At 39.8% G+C, this 18,412-nt stretch overlaps 1 protein-coding gene across 1 annotated transcript; it reads right to left on the bottom strand.

Annotated features, from left to right (window-relative positions):
* Positions 1 to 133: 133 nt before the first annotated feature.
* LOC125390511 (protocadherin beta-7) lies at positions 134 to 3,733 on the bottom strand. The gene has a single exon (XM_087896112.1). The coding sequence runs from the start codon at positions 2,795 to 2,797 to the stop codon at positions 437 to 439; it is 2,361 nt and encodes a 786-aa protein (XP_087752238.1). The 5' UTR covers positions 2,798 to 3,733; the 3' UTR covers positions 134 to 436.
* Positions 3,734 to 18,412: the final 14,679 nt, after the last annotated feature.

Consider the following 18,412-nt stretch of genomic DNA (forward strand, 5'->3'; position numbering starts at 1 on the left):
TGTGTCTCCAAACAGTGATGGAGTTATGTAAGATGCTCAGTAATTACTAAAGAAACTTAAGGAAATTCTGTGGAGTATAACCTCCCTAAATGTAAGGCAAGGATTTTTATATGTGACTTCAGACGACTCAGAACATAAATATCAAGGAAGAAATTAGATGACTGAAAAACTGTTTAAACCACCCCTAGCAAGATTTGTCATTGAATAGGTCACAGTTCAACAAATGCTTAGACACAAAGAGGAATCAAATTAAATTTTAGATAGCTCACAACACATGAATTTCATTCGTGAGAGAAAGTTCTTGGGAATAAGCAAAGGAGTTCTTTTCTGAACTAGATTAACTAACCTCACGATGTTAGCATAAAATCATTCCCCTACAGGCAGCAAGGGCATGCTTTCAACTAGGGCTGTATCCCCAGGTCGTAGGGCTTGGCTCTTAGTCTGCTCCTCTCCCTGTGCTTTCGGTTAAGAAGTTGGGGGCAATTGGCTTTAGGAAATTAAATTCGCTGGTTATCCCTGACCCTCCAGTCATACACACCTCATACTGGTAGTTCTGAGACAGAGTCCCTGTCCCGCTGACATCCACCAGATGACCAGGAAAGTGTCCCTCAGGCGCAGAAAAGCCACCCATAGAAGATGCCCTGGCCCTCCTGCACAGCCTCACTCCCACGAACAGCAGCACAGACAAGAGGAAGAGCGAAGACACAGAAGCCAAGGCAATGACCAGGTACAGCGTGAGCTCATCCTCATCTTGGGCGGGGTCTCGCGCCACCTCTGGTAGAGGCAGGTAGGGCTGAGAAAAGCCATCAACCACCAGCACATGCAGAGTGACACTGGCAGACCTTGGAGGATCGCCATTGTCCTTGACCAGCAGCAGCAGCCTGTGCTTGGGCGCATCGCGCTCACTCAGCAGCCTGGAGGTGCGCACCTCGCCATTGTGAGCCCACACGCTGAACAGCCCTGGTTCTGTGGCCTTGAGCAGCTGGAATGACAGCCAGGCATTCTGTCCCGAGTCGCGGTCCACAGCCACCACCTTGGTGACCAGGTAGCCAGGTTCAGCCGCCCTGGGCAGCAGTTCTGTGAAGGGCGCAGAGGCGTTTTGCAGCGGGTAGAGCACGAAGGGCGCATTGTCGTTGGCGTCCAACACCTGCACGTGCACCACCGACTGGCTACTGAGCGCGGGCGAGCCTTGGTCTGTGGCGCCCACGTGGAACTCGAAGGTCTGCAGGGTCTCATAGTCCAGCGACCTGAGCGCGAACAGCTGCCCATTGTCTGCATTGATGGAGATGAGCGAGGAGAGGGGCAGCTGTGGGTCGTGGGTTGGCAGCAGCGAGTAGGTGATGTGGGCATTGGAGCCTGAGTCTGAGTCTGTGGCACTGATGGTGCCTATGTGCAGGGCGGGACTGTTGTTCTCTTGGACAAACAGGGTGTAGGAGCTTTGTGTGAAGGCTGGGGCGTTGTCGTTGACGTCAGAGACCTCCACTGTTATGGTGTGCTGGGTTGTGAGCTTGGGTGTGCCCATGTCGGTGACTGTGATGGTGATGTTGTACTCGGCTTGCGATTCTCTATCTAAAGGCGTCTCTGTTACTAGAGTATAGAAATTTTCCACAGATGGCTTCAGGACGAAGGGGAGATCATGCGGAATGGAGCATGTAGTTTTCCCATTGTTCCCCGAATCTTTGTCTCTAATTCTGAAAACAGCAACGACTGTCTCTGGTGAGTTCTCCGCAATTGGGCTAGTAAGCGATGACATGAGAAGTTCAGGTGAGTTATCGTTTACATCCACTACCTCTACAACCACAGTACATTTTCCAGAAAGTCCCCCGCCGTCTTTGGCCTGTATCGTTATTGAGTAAGCTTGAATTGCTTCGTAGTCGAGTTCACCTTTAAGATAAAGATCCCCAGTCGTAGAGTTGATTTGAAACGTTTGGAGAATTCTTTCGGTGGCATAAAAAAATGCGTATGCTATCTGTCCGTAACTTCCCGTGTCTAAATCCCTAGCAGACACGGCCACAACCAAGGAGCCAACAGGAGTGTTTTCAAGTGACTGTACTTTGTAGAGGGGCTGCGCGAATTCAGGGGAGTTGTCATTTACGTCCAACACCAGGACGCGCACCAGGGCTGTCCCAGACCTGGGTGGAGATCCACCATCTAAGGCTGTGAGAGTTAAGGTGAACTCTGCTATTTCTTCTCGGTCCAGCATTTGATCCAGTACCAGTTCAGGGAAGATAGTGCCCTCCCCTCCGTCGTGCACGTGAATGTGGAAATAGGCATTGGCGCTGATGGTGTAGTTCCTCAGGCTGTTCATCCCCACGTCGTAATCCAGCGCCCTCTCCAGTAGAAATTTTGCCCCAGGAGTTGTACTCTCTGATATTTTCAAGGGAATTTCTTTGTCTAGAAATACTGGGGAATTATCATTTATATCTCTGACATGCAGTGCAGCGCGGTGAATCTGAAATGGGTTTTCCAACAGCACCTGGAACATCAGCACACAGGGCTCCGTGGGGCCGCACAGCTCCTCCCGGTCCAGCTTTGCGTTCAGAATTAAATCTCCAGTAAGCGTACTGAGCAGTAAAAAGCCCGTGTTCTGGTCTGAAACAATTCTAGCCCCCCGAGCTGACAGTTCCTCCAGCCCCAACCCCAAATCCTTAGCTAGATTGGCCAGGAAAGTGCCCCTCTCAGTTTCCTCCGCCACAGAATACTGAAGCTGTTCGGCGCCAACCCAAGCAGCTCCCAGGAACACACAGAGAAACAGTACTTGCCTTTTCTGCACAGGTCGCTCCAATCTGAACTCCATTCTTTCTAAGACTTTCAAAATAAAACCCAAAATCCTTCCACTTTGTCTCAAGCAGCTCTCTGGAATGCCAGCAGCAGAATCCTTAGGAGTGATCAGGACACTAAGATTTGCTATGAAAAGGGAGAGGCACCTTCTCCCAGCGCTTGCTACTGCTATGTCATTTCCTAAGGCTTTGTCGGAAATCTAGACTATCCTTTGTGCATTTTCGCCCCTTCCCTTTCCCTTTTCTCTTTTTAGCCTGCAGCGCCACCTTGCGTTGTACGAGTGCTATTCTCTTTTTCAAGGCTACAGCGACAAGATGGTAGGTAGATTAAAGGCATTCTGCCCCATGGATTTTACATTAAATTCTGTTTCCCCACGAAAATTTAAGAAAATCTAAAAAACCTCCTGTTTCAAATGGTGATGTTTATAAAACAGAATCAATCATCCACCAAGAAGTCAACAAATACTGTGCTATTCATAAACCACTTAGTAAAACTGTTCATAGCACAGAACAACTAAAGTTTTTCTCCAGTTTTTTGTGAACCGTAAAATTCTTCCACTTTCAAGGTCTTCACTCTTCTTCTATACTTTTTATAATACTCTCTGCTCCGCGATGTTCACACTCCTTCTTCCCTAAGTACTATACATTGGTATTAGTTGTGAAAATCTCCAATAACCTGCAAATGCTCCAGTATTGGCTGTAGCAAGTAGGTCAGCTTTGCATTTGTGGAATTGCTTCGATATTTCATCTTTATGATGACTGCTCTCAGAGAAAAAAAAATGAGATTTTTGTTTGTCCATTTTTTTTTCCAGTGCAGGGTTTCTCTGAGTAACAGCTCTGGCAGTCCTGGAACTTGTTTTGTAGACCAGGCTGGCCTTGAACTCACAGAAATTCTCCTGCTTCTGCTTCCCAAGTGCTGGGATTAAAGGTGTGTGCCACCACCACCCAACTGAGATTTTGACATCAAGGTTGTTTTCTATTTCTTTCACAAATTTTTAAAAATATTTGTTTAAATTGCCCATGTGTTACTTAGCTTTTAAATTTTTGTGTCTTCAAGATAAACTAATCTTTACCATGATTAGTTTGATGCACAGGTATATATGTCAACATACCTTTAGGGTTTTCCAACACAATTTTCATGTGGGTTGGGCAGTAGATTATCATCCTGGCCTCACAGAAGAGGGAGGAAGCTTCTCCATCTGCTTTCTCAGACCAGAACAAGCATAGGTGAATTGTTTCCTTCTACATGCTTAGCTTCAATTTGCCTCTTAAACTGCCCGAGTTCAGCGCTCTCATTGGATCTTTATCTTCTCCATTCTGTATCGGGTTATGCCTGTTCACAATTCGTTAAGTACCTTTTCTTAAAAGTCATTTTTCTAGTTTTCACATCAGTCAGCATATTTAGCTTTTCCTATTATTATCAGCAATGTCTCAGAACTTATTTTTCAGTGGTGGTGAGACTTGTAAGAACTGCAGCTTTCTGGCCTTTAAAAATTCATGTTATTCCAGAATAAAATGCAGCCTTTATTTTTAAAAACCAAACACTGAAAGACCTAATATACAATGATTGTTGCCATCTCTGTTTCTCTCCCAAGATACAGTCATTTTTAGGCATTTCAGTCACCTCTGCTGCCACTGATTTTAAAAATATATCTTAGTCTCATGCATTATCAACTGAGTCCTTGGTAGACTGGATTAAATTTGAGCTCTTTCATGCCTCTTTTCACTATGTGTTAGGGACTTTGCTGTATAATAATTATGCTTTCCATTCTTATTTTCTTGACATTAATAACTGCTTTGGCTTTTAACTTTCTTTACCAATAGCACTTATCCCTGTCTTCCCATGATTCCGATTGCCTCCCAGTGCAATTCCACACGTGGTGATTCCCGTGTCTTCCAAGATACCAGCTCCCTTTTAAATCAGGCGGTTGCTTTCTCCCTCTTTTACACAGCTTGGAACTTCTCCTTGTTGTCATCCATGGGATTCTGTCTTTTATTCTAGTTAAGTTTCCAAGTTATGATATTTTTTGTATCTTTCTGTTCTCCCATTTACTCATGGGATTTAAGAAATCGCATTTTAATAGGTTCCTGTGACTGAGAAGATAGGATGTCAAGGGACTCACCAAGGAATATTCTGTACAACATCAATTTCTTGAGTCACAAAGATCCAGACTGGACCACTGTTGTTTGCTATGCTTGAGACACGGTCATCATTCTGGAATGATCACACGGACAATCATTCCACTTCCCCCTGTTTTGTATGTTCTCCCTTCTGTTTCTTCTCTCTCTCTCTCTCTCTCTCTCTCTCTCTCTCTCTCTCTTTCTTTTCTTTTTTAAAAGATACAATGATATTTATTCATTATTACATTAACTCTTAAAAATTATTCTTAATTTTATTCTTAAAAAAGAATTATTACATAATTTCTTTTTTTAATTCTTAGATTTTTTTAAAAATACCAATCCAAATTCCCACTCCCTCCCCTCCTCCCATTCCTTCCACACACCCTCCCACCCACCCCCATCTAATCCTAAGAGAGGATAAGGCATATTGCTTTGTGGAAGGTCCAAGGCCCTCCCTACTATATCTAGACTGAGCAAGGTATACATCCAAAGAGAATAGGATCCCAAAAAGCCAGTACCTGCTGTAGAGATAAATCCTGATGCCACTACCAGTGGATCCTCAGTCTGCCCCAGCCGTTCAGCTATCAAACACATTCAGAGGGACTAGTTTGGTCCTATGCTTGTTCCTTCCCAGTCCAGCTGGAGTTGGTAAGCTCCCATTAGCTCAGGTAAACTGTTTTAGTGGATGAACCCTTCATGGTATTGACCTCTTTGCTCATATTCTCATTCCTTCCACTCTTCAGCTGAACCTTGGGAGCTCAGCCCTGTGCTCTGATGTGGATCTCTGCCTCTGTTTCTGTCTGTTGTTGGACGAACATTCTCTGGTGATATTTAATATAATCATCAGTATGCTAAAAGGGCAAGTCAAGATTGGGCCCCCTCTCCTCTATTGCTTATAGTTTGAGGCAGGATCATCCTTGTGGATTTCTGGGAATTTCTCTAGAGCCAGTTTCTGCTAACCCTATAATGGCTCCCTCAATCAAGATATCTCTTCCCTTGCTCTCATTTCTGACCTTCTTCCACCTCATCTATCCCATTTCCTCAAGTTCTTCTCAAGCCTCCCCTTCACCTCTCCTCTTCCCCTTTACCTTTCCTTCTTCTCCTGCCCCCATGCTCCCAATTTTGTCAGGCAATATTGTCTGTTTCCAATTACCAGCTGTATCTATATATGTTTTTCTTTGGGTTCACCTCATTACTTAGCTACTCTAGGATACTGAACTATAGGCTCAATGTCCTTTGTTTATAGCTAGTATCTACTTATGGGTGAGTAATACCATGTTCATCTTTTTGGGTCTGGGTTACCTGACTCAGGATAGTGTTTTCTAATTCCATCCATTTGCAGGCAAAATTCAAGATGTTATTTTTTTCTTTTTTTCCCACTGTGTAGTACTCTAATGTATAAATGTGTCATATTTTCTTTATCCATTTTTCAGTTGCGGGACATCTAGGCTGTTTCCAGGTTCTAGCTATTACAAACAATGCTGCTATGAACATAGTTGAACAAATGCCTTTGTAACATGATTGAGCATGTTTTGGGTATATGCCCAAGAGTGGTATTGCTGGATCCTGAGGTAGGTTGAATCCCAGTTTCCTGAGAAACTGCCACACTAATTTCCAAAGTGGTTGCACAAGTTTGCATTTCCACCAGTAATGGATGAGTGTTCCCCTTACTCCACATTCTCTCCAGCATAGGCTATCATTGGTGTTTCTGATCTTAGCCATTCTGACAGGTGTAAAATGGTATGTCAGAGTTTTTTTGATTTGCTTTTCCGTGAAAGCTAAGGATGTTTAATATTTCCTTAAGTATCTTTTGGCCATTTGAGAATCTTCTGTTGAGAATTCTCTGTTTAGTTCAGTACCCCATTTTTAATTAGGTTATAATTTTAATGTCTATTTTTTTGAGTTCTTTATGTATTTTGGAGATCAGGCCTTTGTCTTATGTGGGGTTGGTGAAGATCTTTCCCCACTCAGTAGGTTGCTTTTTTGTCTTATTGACTGTGTTCTTTGTTTTACAGAAGCTTCTCAGTTTCAGGAGGTCCCATTTATCTATTGTTGCTCTTAGTGTCTGTGCTACTGGGGTTATATTTAGGAAGTGGTCTTCTGTGCCCATGCATTGAAGACTACTTCTTACTTTCTCTTCTATCAGGTTCAGTGTGGTCGGATTTATATTGAGGTCTTTAATCCATTTGGACTTGAGTTTTGTGCTTGGTGATACATATAAATCTATTTTCATTCTTCTATATGTTGACATCCAGTTATGCCAGCACCATTTGTTGAAAATGTTTTCTTTTTTTCCATTGTATAACTTTAGCTTCTTTGTCAAAAATCAGGTGTTTACAGGTGTGTGGATTAATATTCAGCTCTTCAATTTGATTCCATTAGTCAACATCTCTGTTTTTATGCCATTACCAAACTGTTTTCATGACTGTGGCTCTATAATAGAGTTTGATGTCAGGGATGGTGCTGCCTCCAGAAGTTCCTTTATTGTACAGGATTGTTTTGGCTATACTGTTTTTTTTTTTGTTTTTTCGTATGAAGTTGATTATTTTTCTTTCAATGACTGTGAAGAATTGTGTTGGGATTTTGATGGGTATTGCATTGAATCTATAGATTGCTTTTGATAGAACTGCAATTTTTACTATGTTGATCCTTCCTATCTAAGATCATGGGAGATCTTTTCATTTTCTGGTATCCTCTTAAATTTCTTTCTTCAAAGACTTAAAGTTCTTGTCATACAGGTCTTTCACTTCTTTGGTTGGTGTTACCCCAAGATATTTTATGTTTATTTATGGCTATTTTGAAAGGTGATGTTTCTCTGATTTCCCTCTCCGCTTCTTTATCCTTTGTGTATAGGAGGGCTACTGATTTTTTTTTTGAGTTGACCTTGTATTCTGGCACATCACTGAAGGTATTTATCAGCTGTAGGAGTTCTCTGGAAGAGTTTTTGGGGTCACTTATGTACACCATCATATCATCTGCAAATAACGAAAGTTTGACTTCTTCCTTTCCAATTTGAATTTCCTTGATCTCCTTTTGTTGTTTTATTGCTAGTGCTGAAACTTCAAGAACTATGTTGAAGAGGTATGGAGAGAGTGGACACCTTTGTCTTATTCCTGATTTTAGTGAAATCACTTTGAGTTTCTCTCCATTTAATTTAATGTTAGCTCTCAGATTGCTGTATATTGCTTTTATTATATTTTGATATGTTGTTCCTTGTATCCCCGACCTTTATCATGAAGGGGTGTTGGATTTTCTCAAATGCTTTTTCAGCATCTAATGAAATAATCATATGGGTTTTTTCTTTCAGTTTATTTATATGATGGATTACATTGATAGATTTTCCATATGTTGAACCAGTCTTGCATCTGTGGGATAAAGCCGACTTGATCATGGTGGATGATTTTTTTTATGTGTTCTTGGATTCGGTTTGCTAGTATTTTATTGAGTACTTTTGAATCCATGTTCATGAGTGAGATTAGTCTGTAATTCTCTTTCTTGGTCGAGTCTTTGTGCGGTTTTGGTATCAGGTTAACTGTAGCCTCATAAAAAGAATTTGGCAATGTCCCTTCTGTTTCTCTTATAGGAAACACTTTGAAGTTATAACTATTAGCTCTTCTTGAAAGTCTCTTTTTCTACTTTGAGATACCTTTTCATTTTATAGACACCATCCTGTAGTTTTCAGAAAAGGATGTATGAAAGATAAATTTTGTTATGATCTTTGAAAAATTGTGCATGTGATATTTGTTTTCAGGTGCACATGGCCTTGAACTCACAGAGAATCTTCTGTTTCTGCCTCTTGAGTACTGTGATTAAAGACATGGACCACCATGCCTGGCTACTCTTGTTGTGATCCTAAACATATTAAAATATCTTTATTCTACCTCCAAGCTTGATTAGAACTGTACTTATGATTTTTAGGTTGAAAATAATTGTTCTCCAGAATTAAGTTTTGTCTTTGAGATGATTGAACAATTGTAATTGCTATGAAATCTGAATCTAATCATTTTCTCATTATCAATATATGTCATACATATTTTATATATTGTTATAGGAGTTTCACTACCTCAACCATTTAGAAATTAACAGTCATGCATTATTTCGCCCAGGACTGGTTTCCTTCAGCTTCTTCAAATTTTTAGTTATTTCATTGATTCCCCTCCTTCATTGACTCTCTCTCCCCCCTTTTCACAGAGTTCTTTTAATTCAGCTATACTCTGGTATACTCCTCTCATTTCTATACTTATATTTTTTCTAATTAAAAGTGTTTTTCTGTTTTTTTTTAAAAAAGATTATTTATTTATTTATTTATTTATTTATTTATTTATTTATTTATTATGTACATAGTATCCTGCTAGCAAGTAAGCCAACAATCCAGAAAAGGGCACCAGATCTCATCACAGATGATTATGTGCCACCATGTCATCATCATCATCATCATCATCATCATCATCATCATCATCTATGCCCCAGCAATGCTTAAGCATGCCTGGGCAGCCCGTTTATGGTGCTTCTCCAGTTGTTCCTATCCTGGACAGTCCTAGATGCTTGTGTTACTGTCATACCCGAGGTTCCACAGTCTTCCTTTATGCTGTCTACCCAGTGTTTTTTCTTTTGTGTGTGGGTCCTTCCTCTTTGCCTTATCCTGTGCACTCCTCCAAGCAGTGCTATCTCTGAATATCTGCTGTCATTCATTTTCATAACATGGCCGAGGTCTCTCAAGCGCTATTGTCGTATCCTGTAGTTTACTTCCTTCTGTAGATGGAGATGTTTCTTAATGTCATTGTTGTGTAGCCTGTCTCTTCATGTGATGCCCAGAATCCTCCTGAGACATGCCATCTCAAACACATTCAGCCTCTGTTGTGAGGAGCATTTCATTGTCCAAGTTTCAGAGTTATAAAGAAGTCAGCTCAAGACAAGTGTCTTATACACTTGTAACTTTGTTGTTGTCATTATGGCTCTTGTTGACCAAACCTTTTCTGTTGCCTGGAGTGCAGCCCTCACTATTCCTATCCACCTCCTGATGTCTGAAACAGTTCCCTCCTTTGAAATGAGGCTTCCTCCTAGATAGGCAAAGTTGACTGTTTGCCTGAGGTTCTGATTCTTTATTACAATGTTAAAATCCTTGTGTGCCCTTCCCATGTGTTGTATCTCAGTCTCCTCTATGTTTACTTTCAAGCCAAGGTTTTCACTGACTTCCACCACTCTATTTACTATGGCCTGCAGCTTGTTTGGACTTTCAGCAAGTAGTGCTGTGTCGTCGGCAAAACACAAGTTATTGATTCGCACACCACCTATCTGCACGCCTATCTCCTCATCCTCCAGGGCTGCTGCTATTATTAATTCCAGGAATATATCAAAGAGTAGTGGTGAGAGGACGTATCCCTGCAACGCTCAGACTTTGACTGATGCAAAAGTAGAGCCACCATGTGGTTGCTGGGAATTGAACTCAGGTCCTCTGGAAAAACAGTCAATGCTCTGAATCTCTGAGCCATCTCTCCAGCCCCCAAAGCATTTTTCAATATTTAGTGAGGTATATTTTTGATTTTCTTTTTTTTTCTTGAAAAAAGTCTCACTCTGTAGCCCTGGCTGGATTAGAGCTCGCGTTGTAGTCCAGGCTGACCTGAGATCCATCAGCCTCTGTTTCCTAAGTACTGGGACTAAAGGTGTGTGCTGCCATACCTGGCTTGTTTGAGGGAGCTTTTAAACTTTATTATTAAGCCCTTCTATTGAAATTTTTCATTTGTTAAGTTCATATTTTCCCAGAGCTCTTTCATTCTTATTGGTTAGAGGCAATGATTTTTTCCCTCTGATGATAATAATACAGTTTTCTTCCCAGGATTTCCCTCCCATTTTTCCTCTTTGAAAATGGTATAGTTCTTCCAAGAGTCTCTTTGCATTGGTTTGTTTATATTTTTCTATGTGAAAAATCTCCTCAGATTTTTCAGTGCTAGGGATTGAACCCTAGGCTTCCTCCATGCTAGTGATCACTGAGCCACATTCCCAGGCCAAGCGCTTGTCTTTTGTTTTGTTTTTGCTTTTTTTTGTTTTTTTGTTTGTTTGGGTTTTTGTCTTGTTTTGTTTTTCAAGACAAGGTTTCACTATGAAACAGCCCCAGCTGTCCTGGAACTCACTTTGTAGACCAAACTGGCCTTGAACTCATAGAGATCTGCCTGCCTCTGCCTCCCAAGTGCTGGGATTAAAGGAGTGCACCACTGTGTTCAGCTTCCAAGCATTTGTTCTAATTCAGCTTTAAAAACTGATTAGCAGAGTGATAGCTCTGAGTAGATTGAGAGTGCTTACTTAAGTCATTATCCTAAGGGGAACCGGAAGCACTCCAGTGAGTGTGAGCTGCTCTTTCCCTATTTATTTTCCTTTGTTCTTTTGCTGTCCATTTTTCCCTTCTTTCCTTCTTATGTATTTTTTATTCTTTTACAGTCTATATTTTCTATTTTCTTACTCTTTTTAGTTGATTGCTTTTTGGAGATAGAGTTTTGTATTACAGGTCAAGCTAGCATGTATGTAGCCAAGACATCTGCCTCCACCTCTGACCTAATTGAATGAGAATCATGAGCTGCCCTGTCCCAAATTTTCTGTTTTCTACCCAAAAGGAAAAAATTTGAAGTGAAACAGGTAATGAATTGGGTATGACTAGAGGAGCAGAGATTTTCACTGAAGGAGGCTATTTTTATATTATATTTTAGTATCAAGTCAGTATCATTTAACTCCTTCAAATTTCAAAGGCTCATTGTAGTTAGTTCTCCTATTACATATCCTACACAATTTCTCATCAGTTCCCCTCACAGTAGCCATCCAAGGACACAGGGTTTTCTTTAACCAAAACTAGTGGGGAAAAGCAAATATGTTAAGATAGGAGCTGTCTCTGAATACTTCACCTCGGATGATGCCATTTCTAGGCTTTTAAGTCCAGCTATTCTGATGCCTCTAGAATTTCTGCAGTATAAGTAGGAATATGTATGTAATTTGTATAATATAATATGCATGTAATTTTTCCTCTATTGTTTTCTGTTTTATCCCCATCTCTGCAGGGCTGGATTTTAAAAATGTCTATGCTTTTGTTCATACATTTACAAAAGGGACCAATTTAAAGATACATGTCCAATCTACAGATTATATATAGAACCCAAAGCCTCCCGATGGGAATACTCAAAGTCTTACTCAACCTATATGGAACCTTACAGGTGTACCTGAAGGCTTGTACCCTAAGGGACTCTAGATCCTATTAAATTGACAAGTAATACTAACCATAACAGGAAGACGTTTGATGATGGGGATGTACTCAACGCCAAAGTACTTGTTGGGTTTGACTTATAAGTCAAAAAACAGAAACTCAGACTTCCAAGAAACATTTTATATACAATGTAACTGAGGAATGTTGTGAAGGAAAGCAATTTTGGCTCAATAATTTACCTAATTTATATTGTTCAAATACAGAGAAAACAATTCAACAAACAGTAAAGAATTAATAAATGTTATATCAGTATTCATGAGTACTTTTTGTATTTTGAGACAGGGTTTCTCTGTGTAGCTTTGGAGCCTGTGCTCTGTAGTCCAGGCTAGCCTCTAACTCAGAGAGATCTGCCTGCCTCTGCCTCCTGAGTGCTGGGATTAAAGGCATGCGCCATCACTGCCTGGCCATTCATGAGTATTTATTGAAATAAACTACTTAAGTCTAAAGTTCAGCTAACTATAGATGAATGGAGAAATTATGATGGAAGAACTAATGTAAAATTAGATGTAAAAATATCTGAGGAGATCTGTTTTCCTCTCTCTCCCTTTCCTCCTCAAGAGTAAGATTCATAAGCTGTCTAGGCCAGATTGATCTCCACTTTCTTCTGTCAGGTGATAAGATGAATCAATTGTCCTTCTTTGAAATCTTGGTCATCATTACTTCTTTTAACATGCCCTCTTCTCTCCTAAGGTTGATCAGTAGTCCAGGCTGGACTTCATCTCTCCTAACTTTGCGCAAGTAGTGAGGTCGGTCAGTTGTCAGTCTTCCTAGGTTGGTTTATGGTTTTTGTGTGATCACCCACAATGCCATGGTACTCGAGTGGCCATCAGAAGGCAACTTGCAAGGTACTTAAGTCCTTAGTGTATGTGAGATCTGGAGAGCAAACTTAGGTTCTTAGGTATTGTGACAACTGCCACAACTCATCACTTTAACACAAATTTTTGTTCTGCTATGTCTCCCTTCAAATCTCCAGACTCTTCTGGAAATGGCGATGGCAGCTAGGCCAGGCCAGGCTGTAATGGATCTACAGTGTGCTATGAAGCCTAGAGCCCTATATTGAGCCTCAAATTAGAACTGGAAGGTACATTCACTGTACTCATACTAACATCCAAGAGTGTACACCAGGATTACTCTCCCTCCCATAGCATGAATTACACAGCTGAGACCTACACAAAAAGAAAGATTATCATCTGAACGTAGAAAGATGTTCCTTGCCCTGTTCACACAACTTGTAGGTGGTTCTGTACTTCCAACTTGTACTAGGGTCTGTGCCTAGCCCACCTGTCCTCTTCCAGTATAATCAATAAAATGTTTCCATTAAAAAAATCATTGAGAAGGGGCTTGAGAGATGACTCAGCGGTTAAAAACACTTGTTGCTATTTTCAGAGGAATTTGGTTCTCAGCATACATCTTAAGAAGGTTGAACAAATGCTTTTGTAGTATGATTGGGCATCTCTTGGGTACATTCCCAAGAGTGGAATTGCTGGATTCTGAGGTAGGTTGACTCCCAGTTTCCTGAGAACCTGCCACACTGATTTCCAAAGTGGTTGCACAAGTTTGCATTCCTATCAGCAATGGATGAGCGTTCCTCTTACTCCACATCCTCTCCAGCATAGGCTATCATTGGTGTTTTTGATTTTAGCCATTCTGACAGGTGTAAGATGGTATCTCAAAGTTGTTTTGATTTGCATTTCCCTGATAACTAAGGTAGTTGAACTTGACCTTAAGTATCTTTTGGCCATTTAAACTTCTGTTGAGAATTCTCTGTTCAGTTCAGTACCCCATTTTTTAACTGGGTTATTCAGAATTTTGATGTCTAGTTTCTTGAGTTCTTTATATCTTTTGGAGATCAGTCCTTTGTCTGATCCGGGGTTCGTGAAGATCTTCTCCCATTCAGTAGGTTGCCTTTTTGTCTTAATGGCAGTGTCCTTTGCTTTTACAGAAACTTCTCAGTTTCAGGAGGTCCCATTTATTCATTGTTACTCTTATTGTCTGTGTTACTGCGGTTATAGGTAGAAAGTGGTCTCCCATGCCCATGTGTTGCAGACTACTTCCCACTTTCTCTTTTATTAGATTCAGTGTGGTCAGATTTATATTGAGGTCTTTAATCCATTTGGACTTGAGTTTTGTGCATGGTGATACATATGGATCTATTTTCATTCTTCTACATGTTCACATCCAGTTATGCCAGCACCATTTGTTAAAGATGCTTTGTTTCTTCCATTGTATAATTTTAGCTCCTTTGTCGAAAATCAGGTGTTCATAGGTTTGTGGATTAATATCAGGGTTTTTGATTCTATTCCATTGGTCAACATCTTTATTTTTATTTCAATACCAAGCTGTTTTCATTACTGTAGCTCTGTAATAGAGTTTGAAGTCAGGGATGGTAATGCCTCTGGAAGTACTTTTATTATATAGTATTGTTTTGGCTATCCTGTGTTTTTTGTTTTTCCATATAAAGTTGATTATTGTTCTCTTAAGGTCTGTGAAGAATTTTGTTGGGATTTAGATGGGGATTGCATTGAATCTATAAATTGCCTTTGGTATAATTGCCATTTTTACTATGTTGATCCTACCAATCCAAGAGCATGGGAGATCCTTCCATTTTCTGGTATCCTCTTCAATTTCTTTCTTCAAAGTTCTTGTCAAATAGATCTTTCACTTCCTTGGTTAGTGTTACCCCAAGATACTCTATGCTATTTGTGGCTATTGTGAAAGGTGATGTTTCTCTGATTTCCCTCTCTGCTTCTTTATTCTTTGTGTATAGAAAGGCTAGATGCCCAATCATACTACAAAAACATTTATTCAACTATGTTCATAGCAGCACTATTTGCAATAGCCAGAACCTGGAAACAGCCTAGGTGTCCCTCAGTGGAAGAATGGATAAAGAAAGTGTGGCACATATACACATTAGAGTTCTACTCAGTGGTAAAAAACAATGACATCTTGAATTTTGCATGCAAATGGATGGAGATAGAAAACACTATACTGAGTGAGCTAACCCAGACCCAAAAAGATGAATATGATATGTACTCACTCATTAGTGGATTCTAGTCATAAACAAAGGACATTGAGCCTATATTTCATCATCCTAGAGAAGCTAAATAATAAGGTGAACCCAAAGGAAAACATATATAGATCCTCCTGGAAATTGGAAGCAGACAAGATTGCCGGGCAAAAGTTGGGAGCATAGGGGTAGGGGTGGAGTGGAGTGAAGGCGAGAGGGGGAGAGAGAAGGGAGAAGGGGAGGATTGGGGAGAACTTGGGGGAGTGGGATAGTTGAGATGCAGGAAGGGTGGATATGGGAGCATGGAAGAAGATATCTTAATTAAGGGAGCCATTTTAGGGTTAGCAAAAGACTTTGCTCTAGAGGGGTTCCCAGGTGTCCAAGGGGATGTTCCCAGCTAGGTCTTGGGCAGTAGAGGAGGGATGCCTGAACTGGCCTTGTCCCATAGCCACACTGAAGAATATCTTGAATATCACCATAGAACCTTAATCTGGTGATGGATGGAGAAAGAGACAGAGACCCACATTGGAGCATTGGACTGAGTTCCCAAAGTCCAGATGAAGAGCAGAAAAAGGGAGAAGATGAGCAAGGAAGTCAGGGCCACGAGTGGTTCATCCACCCACTGAGACTTAGTAACTGATCTAATGGGAGCACACCAAGGCCAGCTGGACTGGGACTGATGGAACATGTGATCAAACTGGACTCTCTGAATGTGGCTGACAATGAGGGCTGACCGAGAAGTCAATGATAATGACACTGGGATTTGATTCTACTGCATGTACTGGCCTTTTGGGATCCTAGTCTGTTTGGATGCACACCTTCCTAGGCCTGGATGAAGGGGGGAGGGCCTTGGACTTCCCACAGGGCAGGGTACCCTGCCTTCTTTTTAGGACTGGAGGGGGAGGGAGAGGTTGAGTAAGGAGAGTGGGAGGGAAATAGGAGGAGGGGAGGAGGTGGAAATTTTGAATGGTATTATTTATAAAGCAATAAAAAAGGAAAAGGAAAATAAAAGAAAGTTGACTGAAGAATTTTATACCCAGCTAAACCATACTTCTCAGTCATGTGAGACTTTAGACCTATAAATGTTTATAAAGGTCTACTTCTGTTGAAATGAAGCAAGGGATAAGATAATGTGGATGATTCAGACATGAGGAAGAAAGCTGGGAATTCCTTTCTATTTGAGTTCATAGGTTTATCTTGATTCTCTTTTTAATCATTACAGAGAGAAAGTGTTAAAAAATTAACTTGTAAACAGCAAAAGAATGGAACAAGAGTAAATGTCAGAGAAAACAATCTAATTTTGGAAGGTGCAAAGAATACAAACAAGTGGTAACTAACAAACTATTATTTTCTCTTATTAAGAAGGTTATTAATAATGGAAAAATCAATTCCAGTTAAATAGTGATTCATGTGGAATGTTCAGAGAGAAGAAAAAAATAAAAGTGACTGAGAATATCTGTGAGGAGTGGTGATATCTGAGACTTCCCTTTCCATCTGTAAAATGAGGCATGCTTATTTTACTCTGAGTGTAGGACAATGTCAGAGCTCTGTACTGAGGTATTGATAAGTACCAGCGAAAGCAAGGACAGGAATTGAACTTTAGTGTGGAGAAGATTGAAAATTCTGCACAGATTATCATGTTTCTCCCATACCAAGGAGTTCAAAAGGCCAGGTGTCAAGTTTTTAATTCCTTCCACCCTGTCCACTGACATTGTTATTGAATTCCTCTCTGGAAAATGACATGGGTCCATGAGAGAACTTAAAGATTTTTGGTCCTAAAAGAAATTGTCTCTCCCTAAGTTAAGGTTGACCACTCAACTGGTCTCAACCAAATACAGGATATCTAATAAGCATTTTACTTCTAGGAAAGTGATAAAAACAGTCATCCAAAAAAGTGTGAGAAGGAAACTCTCTAACATGAAGATAGATAAATGAAAAAAAAAGAGAATAATAAGTTAAACATAAAAGAAAATGCTATTGGAAGTACTTTTAAAACTTAAAATTAATGCTTTCAAAAGCATCATAAAATATTTGACTTCTGTAACAAAATGAAAGAACAGTATAGACAAATTAGCAATATAAATTTAAGGGTTAAAACAATAAAACAGTGTTATAAAATATTGACCTAAAGTGTAAAGGGTAAAATTAAAAAGCCCTTGGTAGGGAATATCATACTCATCATAATTTTTCATTAGGCAGTGATTTCCAAAATATGACACCTAAAGTACAAACCACCAAATAAAAATCAAAATATTGGGTTTACCAAAGTAAGGTTTTTCTTCAAAGAACATTATCAACAAAGTAAAATGATAGCATACAACATGAGAATTATTCATAAAATGTTCATAAATTATTTGATAAGGCTCTAGTTTAAACTGTATTACTACACTTCAACACATAGGAATGCCATTGGAGAATATACTCAAGTGGTCAATAAACACATGGAAATACTCTCAATTCCCATAGTCATCTGGGAGCTGAAAGTCAAACCAGAGTAAGGTGCTGCTCCACACATATAGGATGACAACAATCAAAAACAAAACAGGATATGGAGGAATTCACTTCTCTGTACATTGTTGGTAAGAATGTAAAATGGCATTGTTTTTGAAAAATACTTTGATAATAACTCAATAACTCAAAAGATACCATTATGCAGCACTCAGGAAGCAGAGGCAGGTGATCTCTGTGAGTTCAAGGCCAGTCTTGTTTACAGAGTGAGTTCCAAGACAGCCAGGGTTACACAGAGAAATCCTGTCTTAAAAATCAAACATATAGTCCCTTTGCAACATAGTAATTCTAATAATAGACCTATCTCAAAATAATTAAAAACATATGTACAGAAAACCCTTGTACATGAGTGCTTATAGCATCATTATTTATAATATTCAAAGTTTCTTATGTCTACTGAGAAAAGTATGGTATATTTATCCAATAGAAATTACTGATATATATTATAACAGGATGGGCCTTAAAAATGTTATGCTAAGTGAGAAAAGACAGACACAAAATGCTTCATATTATATGATTTAATGTATATAAAATGTACAGAATGAAAAAAGCCCAAAGATATAGAAAACTGATTAGCAGTTTACCATGGACTAGAGTGGTGTGTTTGTGTGTGTGTGTGTGTGTGTGTCTGTCTGTCTGTCTTAATTGACACCAAGTTTATTTTAGGGATGATGAAAGTATTTCAATTTTGATAGTGATAATAATTATACATAGAGGTATATACATTATATACCACTAGAAAATAAC

The sequence above is a fragment of the Myodes glareolus genome, chromosome 13, assembly GCF_982192425.1.
Source record: "Myodes glareolus chromosome 13, mMyoGla1.1, whole genome shotgun sequence".
NCBI lineage: Eukaryota > Metazoa > Chordata > Mammalia > Rodentia > Cricetidae > Myodes > Myodes glareolus.